The 15,264-nt window shown below is 35.2% G+C and overlaps 1 protein-coding gene across 3 annotated transcripts in view; it reads right to left on the reverse strand.

Moving 5' to 3' along the window:
* The window catches only part of LOC118266339 (carbohydrate sulfotransferase 11), a 63,963-nt gene that overhangs the window by 32,043 nt on the left and 16,656 nt on the right, over positions 1-15,264 (reverse strand). For 2 of the 3 annotated variants that reach the window (XM_035579750.2, XM_035579749.2), the window contains exons 2-3: positions 7,265-7,503; positions 6,380-6,448 (exon numbers count right to left, since the gene is read on the reverse strand). In XM_035579750.2, coding sequence (XP_035435643.1) covers positions 6,380-6,448; positions 7,265-7,423 — 228 coding nt within the window. In that variant the 5' untranslated portion in view covers positions 7,424-7,503. The remainder of the gene's footprint in view (positions 1-6,379; positions 6,449-7,264; positions 7,504-15,264) is intronic. The other variant, XM_035579751.2, reaches the window with a different exon arrangement.

Below are 15,264 nucleotides of genomic sequence, written 5' to 3' on the forward strand. Positions count from 1 at the left end.
ACAAGTACGTGAGAATGTGATGGGGGGTGGAAAGGCAGTGTTTGTCTTAACTTCTAGGAATGTTTGTAGTGGTTAAATATTAGTGTAGTATTTGTATGATATTATTAATAAGAAGATATCATTAATTCTATTAGCATTTCACATTACTGTAAACAATTTATTTATGGTATAGGTAAGCCGGTAAATGAGTATACGGATTACCTGATGGTAAGCAATCGCCGCTGTCAATGGGCACCTTAAACTCCAGAGGCGTTACAAGTGCATTGTCAGCCTTTTGAGTGTCAGGACTTTAAAGGTTGTTGGGGAATCGGAGATTGGGATAAGGTAATTGGGCCTAATAAAAGGCAAAATATAAAATTGTAAGATTTTTTCCAAATAATGGGTAAGGTTCAATGACCTTTATGTTTATGTAAATGTAAGCTTTGGAAAGTAATATGTTACTTTACTAGAATAGGCATTTTTCAAATAGATTAAGCATGATCGAGTCATATAATGAATAATTACTTACTTATACAAAATTATATACTCAGAACTGATCAGACGTGTAAAAAAATATTCAAGTCTAATTTGAAAAGTTCCTGTCGTTTGCAAAAAAAATGTCTAATAACATGTAAATAATGACCAAATATCGTGTCGAAGATTGAAGGTTTGGTCAAGATGAGTCACAGAACTCTCAGACCTTTTTTTCTTGGAAAACATAAAAAGTGCAAAGCACGCACTGTGGTTTAAATACCGTAGAACTGAGCTCACGTTTATAAATCGTGAGTATAAACTATAACCGCTTATTATATTAGCGGTCCGTACTGACGTCGACACGAAATTGCCAGACAAAGCCGAAGGCGATGACCAAGCGAGCGAATCAGACCTTTTTGTTCGAAAAAAGAAATAAAAAGTTGCCATTCCATATTCAATTCAACTAAAAGAGAATAAAATGTTCGTTGTCTTAAACTTTTTTGAAAGTTATTGCTCTTCGGTTTTTTAAATAAGAACTTTCTATTTTTGTTTTTTTTTTTATATTTTCGTTTTTCGGCCAGTGTTTTACAGCTACCTACCAATGTATCTACCGGTAGATTTTGATACTAGGGGAAGTATACTTTAGCTCAAAGTAATAAAGTTTAAATTAGATTAAACAGAGAACTGTTCGCGATTTTCTTAAAAAACTGGATAACATTTTCCTTGTTTCAAAGCATATTTTAAATACATTTTTGTATGAAGTTTATACTATTAGTAGACTGCGCGACGTCGCCGCGTCTGCGCACGCTTCTCATAATGAAGAGTCCCTCTGTGACTTGAAACTAGTAGAGCTTTTCTCCATTAAGTCTTTGACTGCCAATAGAAAACTGTTGAAGGCAAATCCTCCGCTAACGTCGGTCATCGGTGACCACCACGGCGTTCAATGTGTTAATTTACGTGAGTAAACCGTGATTTTTAGTTAAGTTTAAACTAGATACTTATTTAAAACGTATCTGACGCAAAAAAAACCGTCATTAATAAAATACATATTATTAGATTAAAAACTTAATCACTTAAAGCTATATTATAATACTAAGTTAGCAACTAAAGTGACGCTAACACATTATGTTTATACACGTGTCATACCCTTCAGAGCTTGGACGACGCGTGCAAGCAAACTGTTTACATCAGCGAACAATACAGTAAGTGCCAAGTGATACATCGTGAGAACCGAACTAGTAAATAAACACTATGTATAAACATTACATGGTTAGGTTAGTATCATATGATACATTTTAGATATACTATGTATAAAGTGAATAGTAATCCGTAAGGAACGGTAGAGAAGTACGTATATATTTGTCACGGATATCCAAAGAGATATATAGGGGTCAAGTTAAAAACAAATTCAAAGTCAAAATGATTCATTCAAATAGACCAGGAAGGCACTTTTGAACGTCATATTATAATATTAAAAATAACTGTCTATCGGTCAGTCCTCTAGTGAAGCTATTTGCTCGTTACAAAGTGTAGATTCCTATGGAGAAGAACGAGCAAGAAACTCCGGGTGTGTGGTAAATCAGAGTCTTTTAAGATTGTGATCTCCAACCAGCCTGCGAAGTGTGGAGATTATGATAAACCCTGTTTATTATTATGTAGAGGAGGTCTACAGTTCAGGAGCGGAATGTGACGGGCTGGTGATGATGCATACTATTTTCAGAGGATCCATCCAAATACATAGTTGTCCTCGATTTAGACAATAAGTAGAGTATTAATGTAAGACAAAACACACAAAAGACAACCCCCAAAAATACCCATTCTTCAATGTTTCCCGATTCATACACTAATATTGAATAATTAGCATTCTTTAACAAAGTCGTTACTGCAAAATACCAATAGTTACACGTATTCATTTCAAAAGAAGAATGTTCAAAAATAACTGAACAAAAAGATTTATTTTTAACGTTTCCTTGAAAAATACGAAACAAACGATGAAGCTATAATTTTCTTTTTATTTATTTATTTCTGTATTTTTCTTCGTAAAAATAACGCTTATAACTCGTATTTTATTTGCAAAAAATAATTATATAGGTAGGTAGATATTGCAAAATGTTTCCTCGAAAAATTTTAAAAGAAGAACAATGTGTTTTTTTTTTCTTTTTATGAATGCAGTCTGTGGCATTGCCGTCGCGACTTTGTGTTTGGTATTGAACCGTTATGGCACGCACTGCCGCTTAGCTTGTCACTTGCATACTGATAGCACGAGGCTATTTCACTTAGAGCCTGTCTGCACAACGATATTTTAACGCGACGTTTTTTTTTCTTGACTATTCTGTAACACATTGACTCTTATGGAAAGTATTCGCACAGGTAATTTAAATATACGTAATTTGTATTTGCATAAAATCAGTGGTTTAAAAATAAATCCGCGCGAATTTTATTTGACAGGCTCAAAGACTTGGGTGCTGCCGCACTCAAAGATATTTAATGGTTACTTAAATTACTTATTCCTTAGTTACGATTTTGTTCCGAAAACAATTGCTAAGGACTGGGTAAAATAACTGTTAAATGACTCTGATTATGGCAGTTAATGTGTTATAGAGTTGCGAAAAAAACGTCGCGGTGAAATATCTCAGTACAGATAAATCAGTAAATAAACAGTTATTTAACATTTTAACATACTTACATTTTACACGGTTTGAACTTGGATTTGCGTTTTTTAGTAATTGTTAATTAATCGAATAAAAAATTGACTGGTGTATTCAATTGATCGCTGTTTGGTTTTTGTTAATTACTTGTGTAGTAAGCAGTAACCGACAAGGTTGATTAGCAAAAAATGTTCGACGCTATTTACAAATGGTGATCGTATTTGATTAAAATGGTAGGTGTACGTCTTACTCAGGGAAAACAGATTCTACCAGAACAATTCTTCATTGTGTATTTTATACTCATCAAGGTTTTTTTTATATGTATATATAAATAAAATGTGCAAATACTGGCCATTAATAAAAGAATGGAGAGGCTATAAACGCCACATGAGAGTAGGGTTAGATGACTGTATAAAATTGCTAACGAAAAATGGAATATGCATTTCCATTTTCAAATTTATTTCAAAATCGAAATGCGATGCGATAAAAATTTAAACGGTTACCGTCCGTTCCTAACCTATTAAATTCCTAGCAATCTGGCTTGTTGTTTTAATTACTATTTGCACGGAAAGTTTTATATAAATCACAACATTGAATGCAGAAACTTACAACCACATTACTATGCAAGTAAGTATATAGTCTTATTAAACGGCGAAAATTGGTACCTACCTACGCATTTCTCCGTGTAACGTGTAAAATAATAAGAAGTGTCATTCACATTCAATTTTTTATTCATTCAGTTTAGTTTAAGTAATTTGCGGCGGAAATAATACGTTATCCACTTACATGGTAATTTTACTGTAGTAAAAAAGATAGTGATCTCTGACCGTCGTTAGTGAGCAGTGAGCGCTAGAGTGCTATCAAAAACAAATATCTGAATGGTATGAGGTATACCGCTTGTTTTTAGTTTCAGAAGTAAGATAATTTCAGAAGGTACCTACAGTAGAAAATAAGCTCATCATCATCAACAACTTCCTTCCTTCCTTCCCATAGTACAGGTTTTCCTAGTTTGGGTTCCTGAATCCCACCACTTGTCATTTCAATTGTTTTAAACCTGGTCATGTAATAATATATATATATACGCACTGAACAATCGTGGTGATTAATGCTCAATTCTTTCCTGAGCGCGAAAACGCTTTTGGTATATATATATATATATATATATATATATATATATATATATATATATATAAGTAGCCACTGCTAACCAAAAGTCTCTTCGCACTCGGAGAAGATTTGAGCATTAATCACCACGATTGTTCAGAGCGGATTGGCGATTTCAAACTTGTAATTAGATATAATAAACCCAGATTTCCTTACAATGTTTTCCTTCACTGTTAATCAGAGATGTATAAGATAGTCAGAGTTTTGACATTTAAAGCTCTAGTACTCTTTCTTGACAAGAACTTGGCATAACTCGCCCTGGCCAGAATTGTCTACACAATGCTTGCATTGACCGCTAACTCGCGGTGTACGGAAACGCAGCTTTAATTAGTGTATTTGTGTCGTACAATGTATTTTCTATTATGTTTCATATACCGGCACTCAAAATTTTAACTAGTAAGGAACAAAAAGTCCAAATACAACCTTATAAGGTGTTGTATTGCGTGACTGGACTTAATTATTGTTCTTAATATAATAGACCAATGGTCAGTCGAACGGAGTACAGTTATCCAATTAACACATGAGTTGAAGACACAATGATGTTAGAAGGAACGCCTAATGATATGGCTTAGTTTAAACTTAACGAAGTAGGTATAGGTAGTAGCTTCCCAGAAGCTACGTAGAACATATTTTTGTAGATATAATTTACTCTTGTTAAAATTCAGTATTATTTTTAAAAGTCCCTCATTATCGGTTTGTCAAACACATAAATGTGAATTATTATGTTATCGGCTTACTCACGTAACTGTTTGACGAGTATGAGCCTCTAGCATGGCTTGAAACTAGTCGAGTTCCTCGTCAAACAGTTACATGAGTAAGCCAATAACATAATAATTAATTAAGTATGTCTCACGAAAGTTATAATAACACATAAATGTTTTTTCAAGTCTCAGCTGATTTGAGGAAAAGTCAAATAAAATCCCATTTGAAGATCGATCCTAAAAAATCCTAATACTAAGTACATACTTACATGAAACCATTAAACACAAAGACTTACCAAACATCAGAGAGCTAAAACATTTCCGAAATAAAATCGATACCACTAATATCGATACAAGTATTTATATCGATAAGTTAAAAACGCTTTGAGGTTATGACGACCATCGACATAAGATGGATTGAGTGGGAAGTAGCATCGTATTTTAAAGCTCGCGTGTTGTGAACAAGCGTGGCGAAACGAATCTTCGCATACTATGTTACTGGGTAACAAACATGTGACCTAAAAACGTATAGATAATCGATTACTTCCAAATTTTAATCGATTAATTTCTAACCTAAATCTTCAAATCCATCCCATGCAAGTAATACACAGGTTTAACATTCAACATGACATCTTACATCTAAATTAGTTGCTTCGTAGTTAGTTGTAGTTCCGAAGTAAATCCTATTGAGACTATTAAACTCAATAGTAACTGTCAAAGTCACAATCATGTCTACAGCACCCCAAGAGTAAGTTATGTAGTTATCAAAGATGTAATTAAACAATTAATCGATTGTATCGATATCATTTATTGACTCGATAAAATGGAAATCAATCGATTAATCGTTACGGTACTGGAGTTTAAGATGAATATCATTTGATGATTAATCGGTAAGGTGGAATTCAATCGATTATTCATTACTGAAGTAGTAAATCGATCTACAAAACGTACACTTGGGACACAGGTGCTCAGTGGCTCTCCCATCGACAGGGATGAGTAATCTTGTTTGTTTGTCGTGCACAGCCGTCTTTAGACCTTTGCATGTATCACATTCTGTAAGTAAAGCGTGGGGTGCGGTGTTAGTTCGGGCAAACAGAGGGAATGAGGGCTTTGTTGACGGGACAAAATCGTGTGTTATCCTTGGTAATATTATAAGAACATTTGACATCAGTTTTGAAATGTTTTTTTATGGAATAGCAGGCAAACTAGTAGCAGTATCACCTGATGGTAAGCCCATGGATAGTATGGACATCCGCAACAACAGAGTAGTTACATGTTGAATGTCGTACTGGTTCAGAAGTACTGCTGGTGACAAGTTTACCAAGAGTAAGACACGATTTTGTCCCAACAACGAGCAGCCCACTGTCTGCCTTCACTGTTGGCTCGGCTGTGTGTATACGAACATGTTTTTACCTTAGTCCTGGTCGGATTAGTTGAAGTTAAAGGCGCGTAATATGTTCCATTAATTTTATAGAAGTCGCTCTGCAAAAGAAGAAATTTGACCTGAATACACTTTGTTTGTTTCGGGTCAATGACAATGTTGAATCCAGTGCCCTTAGTACGAGTTTGCTTTACGTGACGAAAACGAAACAAGAGCATGTTCGGCGCTCTGATTGGCCGGCACGATTGAACCAACCAATCAGAGCGCCGAACGCGCTCTCGTTTTATTTTCGTTCAACGTAAAGCAGACTCGAAATAAGGGTACAGTTCGAGACTCAATGGTCTTACGGAGAACTTGAACTCGCGTAGACGTGTTATGTGATGTTCATCTTGACACAATCTGAATAGTTATAGCTAATACTCGTTACTTTAAACACACAACAACGAAATGTATAACCAAATATTTGTTCGAATACTTTTGAATATTTGGCAGTTATTTAATACCTAGTTACGTAATGCATTTCTTTAGTTAGTCAGAAAGCATTTAGGAATTTCGTTGCTTTTTCTTCTGTATTTGTAGTTTTATTATAGTTTTATTCTTTTTTAATTTAGCTGCAGAGTTTTCTAGAAGATTTGATATCAACAGCCGTGTCAACCAGTTCATGCAGAAACTCGTGGCTTCCAGAGAAGTGTTATAGTGGTTTAGTCTTGTTAGTATTGTGCAGACCTATATTTATATCTTTCAAATATAACATTTTATATTTTGAAGCCAAAAAGGCTCCCTGTCAAAATTGACGTAATCATTTGCACCTTAATTTAAACATAACGTATCCTAGATTTTAGACAGTTTCAAATGTCTTTGGATCTTATAACCATCCCAATAAAGTTTAAACTTGCCAAAAAAGAAAAGTAACTAACCTCTTGATAGAAGACTCGTTTGGAGCTGTAGGTGAGGTTGTACTGCTGGTCTGCTACCATGAGCAGGATGGTGAAAGGCAGAAGGAATGCTGCTGCAGCGAGGAAGGCGATGCAACGTCCTAACCGCATCATACTGACGTTTCTACGACCTACCGCCATATTAGAACTAGGTAACAATGTGAGTGATTCCAATCGTTTTAGCGAAATTCATTTGTTTCTTCTGGAGTTCACTGCGATATCTGTAACAAAAAAAAACCGGATTAGATAATGTGTCTTGTGTAAATATCTGGTAGAGATTTTTGGAGACATGAGATTTATAAGGATATGTTATGGCTTCTTACTATCATGGGGTAGATGAAAATAACAAAATGATATTTTCTTAAACAAGAGCAGAGATTACAAATTGTAAAAAAATATATTTTATAATGAATATGTTAAGACATTCACCGAACTCTACTTAGGCAATAGGTGATACGTCTTTTGTCGTACTTTGGACGTTCGTTTGGCGTACTCTAGACGCGGACCCGAAACTTGCTCTATTGCAATGTTAAGTTAAATAAATACAAATGTAACATTACATAGTACAGGCACAATTTCAATAAAACAGTGTGATTTCGCAGTATTTTACAGTGCGATTTACTTTTTTGATGACTCAAAAAAAAAGTTAGCACTTGTAGTCACGAACACACGTCGGAAAATGTAAAAAGTAAATTAACCACGAAGTGTTAAGTAAAAATTACCTATTTTAAATTCGAAGCGCACGCGACTCGATATGAATTCGATTATTAATCGATACTAATCGATCACTATCTCGATTCGTGTCAAAGTTTAGATAATAATAATCGATAGACAGTAAACACGGTACGGAAACTACATTTTATCGTCTGTCGTTAAAATTGTGTGTTTAACATCGTTTGTTAGGTAATTTGTTATCGTTTTCTAATCTTTGAAGAATAATGATTTATGTGTTTTTGAAGACGAAGGTAAATAGGTAGGTAGCTCTATGCTGTACACATAACACGAACGTACGAAAGGCTAGGTACTTAAGCTGGTGGCAGATCAAGAATAAACAAACCTACCTAGTTTAGCTAACATAGCCGATGCAGTATTCTATAGTCACATAAGAAGTTTTTTTTAAATATTTTAAGCCTTTTACATAAGTAGTTAGTTCGCATAATTTGCGGTCGACACACAAGTATGGAAAACTGCTTCTGAACTGAACTAATTAGTTTAGCTCTTGACCTGTAATCAGCAGGCAGATGTGTTTATTATTTCCAATGTAAAATCCACCTTCGCTGTCTCATGTACGAATAGAGAGTGAACATACAGTGAACATAATTCCAAATGTGTGAGTGGAAGCAGCGAGCTATCACTGACCACTGATATTGGGGAAAAAAACGCTAAGAGCCTTTATAATACTTGCCCGTACCGGAACCCGAGACCCCTCGCTTGGCAATTACATACATAAGTAGCTACTCGACCTACAACGCTGCAGTCGATCTCTACAGTAAAAAGTCTATTACATCGAGTTCAAGCATCTTTTGGCTTCAAAAACACAAACGGTAAGTAAACACTACACATCACATCAACAGCCTATAAGTGGCCACTGCTGACCAAAGGCCTCTTCTCACACGGAGAAGGTTTGAGTATTAATCACCACGCTTGCTCAATGCTGGTTGGCGATTTCAAACTTATAGTTAGAAATTATAAGCCCAAGGTATCCTCATAATGTTTTCCTTCACCGTTTATGTGACATCGTGGTTTCTAAATAATCTTAGATAGTACATATAACTGGGAAAAAGTCACATTGTTACTTGCTGATGGTAGATTTCGAACCTCATATATAAGAAGCGGGCGTCTTAAACCCTCGGTTTACCACATATAACTCGGAAAAAGTCACATTGGTACTTGTCGTTAAAGTCAACACTAAACACACACCAAGGACATCTATTTGAACGGACCAAACTGACCAATTATCACGTCCTTACAAAAACATTAATGTCACATTACTATTTCATATTTACACACTAAAAACCACATGCCTATGTATCTTTAGTAGGTATATAGGTACTTATGTATGTAGGAATATTTTGAGGGACTTGTGTTATTTACCAAGACATCAAGTGACTCATGTTAGTACTTGGTAATGCCGATAATTTATTGTTAGTTTTGGTGATGGTGTGTTGTAAACAGCCCTATTAGAGGAACTAATTAATGATACCCTAAATAAACTAGGTAAGTATTAAAATATTCCAGTCAAATTCACTTTTTAAGTAGTGGTTTCTTTTGTTAGAAGGTTAGATAGAAAATAGAAATGTATAAGACAAAATTGTACCATAAAATATTTTATTTACTATAGTTATAGATGAATACCTGCATCTAACAATATAATTAGAGATAGGTATGTGCTAATGCAGTGTTTCATTGACAGTAGACATGTGGGTGAGCCAAATAAAACTGTTACAGTTCTAAATTTAGATAATCACCACGGATGTTGGTCATTGAATAAGTACCGCACTTTTCATTATGAAGCGGCCATGTTGCTCCTTATGTCACGTGTAGTGTAGGTAATGTCAAAATCGGTCAGGATACGGAGTCCACATTCAAATTAAATGGAACAATAGATAAACTATTGTTGTCACTTACCATTCATAAAAAAAAAACAATAAAACATTATTAATTCTACATTATAAGTTAATATTTGAATTTCGAACCGATTTCAATTTGTAAATTGGTAGCTGACGTTGTAACATCAAGTCCTGTCATTAGTAAAATTAACTTTACAGTAGTGAAAATAGGGTTACAAATAAGAATCAATTTAATTCCATTTTTAGAAACTTCATAAAATATTTGTTAGGCAAATATAGTAACTGTTTGAACTATCGGAAAGATCAATATTAGAATTTCCATTCTTAATTGTTAGGTTAGGTTAGTACTTACAATACTTTTTTTTTTTTGTGACTTTTTAACGTTTGACGATATACAGCTGATTTTATTAATGGTAACATTTTCCTAATCTGTTTTTTACCTATTTTTGACAAGTTTATTAAAAGACAATCAGTAATAGTCATTAATATCTAGGTACTTATTCAAAAAGGCACCGAAAAATTCTATTCCATTTTCGCTCATCCGAACCGCAGCCAAAATTCAAATTTGACAAACAATAAACTGACCTTCGTAGCGCAGACTCTGCACTTATTTGATCTTTTTTCCCATTAGACAGTATGACGGGGCAGTATCTTTGTCCATCTATATTGTGCGCTAATGTCGGCCAAATCATCTCGTAATAATATGACTACATTTCGCACAAAAAATACATAAAAAGGCTCTTAAAAGCATAACAGGATTGCCATGATTTATGACATTCAACTTAATGATGTTCTCGGCGGCTTATTTTATTTTTTAATTTTACTTCTGGACAGGTTCTAAATGCGTTATATTGTTCTGCCGACGTGTTTATAATGAGACATGGATTTATTGGTATTAAGGTTTGATGAAGATTTAGTTTTAGTGAAATCACTAACATTAGAACTTAAGACGGGATATTTACCATGTTTATTAATGTCTATGAGTTTCCAATATTTCGGCACTGTTGCAAGCGCCATGATCACGGATGAACTGATAAATATCCCGTCATTCTAATGTAAGTGTTAGTGACCATGTCAGTTGAAAAACTTATATTAGTGAAATCAGTTTTTAACCGACTTTCCAAAAAGAGGTGGTTCTCAATTCGGCTGGTATGGGTATACAGGGTTAAAGGGTAAGTCGACCTAAATCCTTTAAGATGTGATAGTTTACATCATTCCTGACTGATTTGACCATGGGACCCCATATCCCAAACTTAACCGTTTTCAAATTATCGGCATTTTAACTTTTTTGATAAAATTTCCCATTTTTTTGGCTATTTCTCCCTTGTTTTGTCTTTGGTGGCTAAATTTTGTTTTGTTTTTGCTTTTTTGTAGTAGATTAGTTGCTTTATTATTTAGAAAACTAAAACTGTAAATAACTGTACCAACTGAGTCGTAGCAGACGATCGAATGTTAAAAAAGTAAATAAATTTGTGGTAAGTTGTTTTTCTTTGTAAGATACTGTTCTGCAAATGTGCGTTAAAATATCTACAATTCTTCAGCTTTCTGATAAGGTATAACATGATAGATATAGATAATTTTTTTGTTTTAGTTCCAAAACATCGTATGAATTTACACCTACATTAGGTTTTAATAACCGACTCATACTTGGCGATATTTCAGATTTTTTCAAATTTAACTTGACCTAAAGACCTAACAAAATGCCAAATGGTTCAAGTCACTACAGAACCATTGGAAGTGGTCTAGGTTTTTGATGGAGAAAGTCATCCAATGACTTCTCCCACCTAAAAATAGCGAGGGAGTGTCAGACTCTTACTGACTCAAAACCACCCTGTTCCTTGTCCTGAAATTTTCGTATTTTAGATAAGTAACCCGTAGATCTCGCAGCTCCAGATCAGGCATTTCAGCCCTACTGGGCCCCATCTGTGGTGGTCTGATGGCTCTTTGAGGCGCACACATAAAAATCCATAGGGGTCAGGTCTGAACTTCTAGCTGGCCACGGTACAGGTCCGCCTCTCCCGATCCACTTATTGGGATAATTAGTGTCCAGTGTGGGCCTGCGGACGGCGAGCAAGGGTAGCTCACCGTCCGAACAGAACCAGACCCGTGTGTGCGACGCGTAGCGTTCCGCGCGCGCCTCAAAGAGCCATCAGACCACCACAGATGGAGCCCAGTAGGGCTGATGCCTGATCCGGAGCTGCGGACTACCTAGCGGGTTTACCGGGGCTCCGGCTCGAAAAGCAGGAGAAGGAACAGGGTGGTTTTTAGTCAGTAAGAGTCTGACACTCCCTCTCGCCTCGCCCAAGGTGGGAGAAATCATTGGATGATTTTCTCCACTCTGAAAAAGCCACTCCCTGACACTCCTTCTGAAGTGAAGTGAACCAGTTTGTTTTATTTTGTTATCTGACTCAAGTTAAATTTGAAGTTTAAATATCGATATTCTTATTACTACCTTGTAATACTTCATCGATATTTTGGCAAAAATTCAAATTATTCCCTATCATGTTATACCTTATCAGAAAGCTGAAGAATTGTAGATATTTTAACGTACATTTGCAGAACAGTTGTCATAGACTTTTTTTTAAATATCTTACAAAGAAAAACAACTTACCACAAATTTATTTACTTTTTTTAACATTCGATCGTCTGCTACGACTCAGTTGGTACAGTTATTTACAGTTTTAGTTTTCTAAATAATAAAGCAACTAATCTACTACAAAAAAGCAAAAACAAAACAAAATTTATCCACAAAAAATGAAAAATTTAGAAATAGCCAAAAAATGGGAAATTTTATCAAAAAATGCAAATGCCGATAATTTGAAAACGGTTAAGTTTGGGATATCGGGGTCCCATGCGTCAAATCAGTCAGGAATGATGTAAACTATCACGTCTTAAAGGATTTAGGTCGACTTACCCTTTAACCCTGTATACGGTATGGAAGCCGATGCCACAAGCCCATAGCAAAATATAACTTCCCGGTACTACTTATATTTACTTACATAGTACATAGCTACTAAGTTTTTTATATAATTTTGTTTAGTACCGTATTTGTGGCACCGACTTGTGAACTAACAGTTGGTAGAATCAGTACAATTAATAATACTTAGTTACTTTTTGTTTTTAGTTTAAGGCTTTTAGTTTACGGAAGTCTTTAGTTTTATTTTAGTTAATGGTAACTTCACAGTTTGGAAACATAATGCCAGACTGTTAAGTAACTTAAAGAAAAATAAATGAGTTTTCAATAGAACTATATTTACTTAGCGTAGGTATAATGGAGTCTATAAACCATAGCATTAGATACGTACCACATTTAGTTAGGAGAGAAGGAAAACGAAGCCATAAAAGAAAGATACACATCTTCTTTAGCCCAAAACAACGTATTTAACACTTCATAACACATCCAGTACTGCGAAAGGAATCCCAAACATATCCCTGGCATCCAATCCCAGTAATGGAATAAGAAAAGAAAAATCGTAAATGTTTATAACGTCGGAATTCCTATGTGATGTTGGGAAAAAAGTCCAAAAGAAACTTTGGAATAAGCAGTTTAATTTTTAAGGGATTATCCACCTTCTTGGCCGAGGAAAATTGGTTTGCTGTGAATCCACTCGGCCGTATCTTCTTATGACCTCTGCATTGTGTAGAAAATGACTTTGAAATTGCGACTCGATATTACGTAAGGGTATGCCTTATAACTGCTGAATATCATTATAAGGGAGAGGCAATCGCCATTTTTATTGTCTCTTTCTCCTGAATGCAGTTTGAACTGGACCATCTTAAAAATACATGAAATAATTCGAGATTGTGTTATTACGAATCCAAAATTTGCTTTACTTGACCCAAGAATGCAATACGACACAACTTTATTTGACGGTGGAAAATCATCCAATGACTTCTCCCGCCTTGGGCGAGGTGAGAGGAAGTGTCACACTCTTACTGACTAAAAACCACCCCGTTCCTACTCATGCTTTTCGAGCCGGAGCCCCGGTAAACCCGCTAGGTAGTCCGCAGCTCCGGATAATACGACCCCTCTGGCTCGGTGTCTGTGATCATTCAACTAACGAGGAAGTCAAAGTATAATCTTGTTTAAGTTAAGATAAGGCAAGAAACACAAGAAGACAGATGAGACAAGAGCTTTTACTCATAATCAGTTATAAAGTAAACATTTGCACGTGGTTATCACATGCACAGATACTATTTAGGACTTTAGGCCCTTTTTTGAGGGGGGGAAATCACCCAACGACTACTCCTTGGGCGAGATGAGAGAGAGTCAGTCTTATTGACTAAAAACCACCCCGTTCCTACACCTGCTTTTCGAACCGGAGCCCCGGTAACTCGCTAAACAGTCCGCAGCTCCGGGTCGAGGACTTTAGACCTTATAAGACAGACTAGCACGTGTTTCTTATCAAATAAATTAAAAAATATTAAGAAAGATAAAAATACTGGTTTATAACAATATTGCCGATGATTGCCATTAGCATTTCAAATCGTTTTTAGAATACCTAAGATATTATTTAAGAAACACAAGGTTATATAATAATAAACACCAGGTGTTTTTTAAAAATAAAATCAAATAATTCAAATTGTATTTTTATTTTACTTCTCTTAAAATAGATAACCAACTTCTATGACAACGTATTAATAGTAAAACCTGCTCATACGGCAGAAAATATTGATTATACAATACAAAATAAAAATATCCTATTCTTATTATTTGGATAGGAATAACAGATGTTATTCATTTCGCATTTTTAATGTCAACATTTCGTATGCACGTTCAAGAAGGTACTTATAGGACACACCATATCCACACACCAAAAAATTAATATTATAATTAGTTTGTTTTTGGATATGTATATTTCTCCCCTCCCGTTAACAAGGAAACGTCACGTGACTGCAGCCTAACTAAAGCGATAATAATCATGAATTAAGTCTCCCTCAATTCTCCAAAGTTTCATGCATAAACCATTATGTTATGTACTGACTTACTGACGAGCCCGTTGCGTGATCTAGTCGACTATTGTCGATACAATCTATTGCCTACTGCCTAGCAGTCGTGACATCTTGGAATAACATTGCAAAGTAGGCTAAGTTTTACATAATATCATAACAATGTGCGTTTTATGTAAGGGTTGGGCCAAGGTGCAGCAGACAACGTAACGCTTTTCAATTCATTATGTAGTAATAACTTCCCAGTTGTAGGTGAACTTAAAGTCTACAGTACCCTTAGTTCGAGTTTAATTTAAAGCAATCGAAACGATTGCGCGCTCGGTGATCTGATTGGTTGAATTATTCGAGACGACTAATCAGAGCGCCGAGCGCGATTTATTTCGATTGCTTTAAACGTAAAGCAAACTCATACTAAGGGTACTGATATCTATGCGGCTGATATAATAAAAAAAATCACAGTTA

This window comes from Spodoptera frugiperda, chromosome 7 (genome assembly GCF_023101765.2).
Source record: "Spodoptera frugiperda isolate SF20-4 chromosome 7, AGI-APGP_CSIRO_Sfru_2.0, whole genome shotgun sequence".
NCBI classification, from domain to species: domain Eukaryota; kingdom Metazoa; phylum Arthropoda; class Insecta; order Lepidoptera; family Noctuidae; genus Spodoptera; species Spodoptera frugiperda.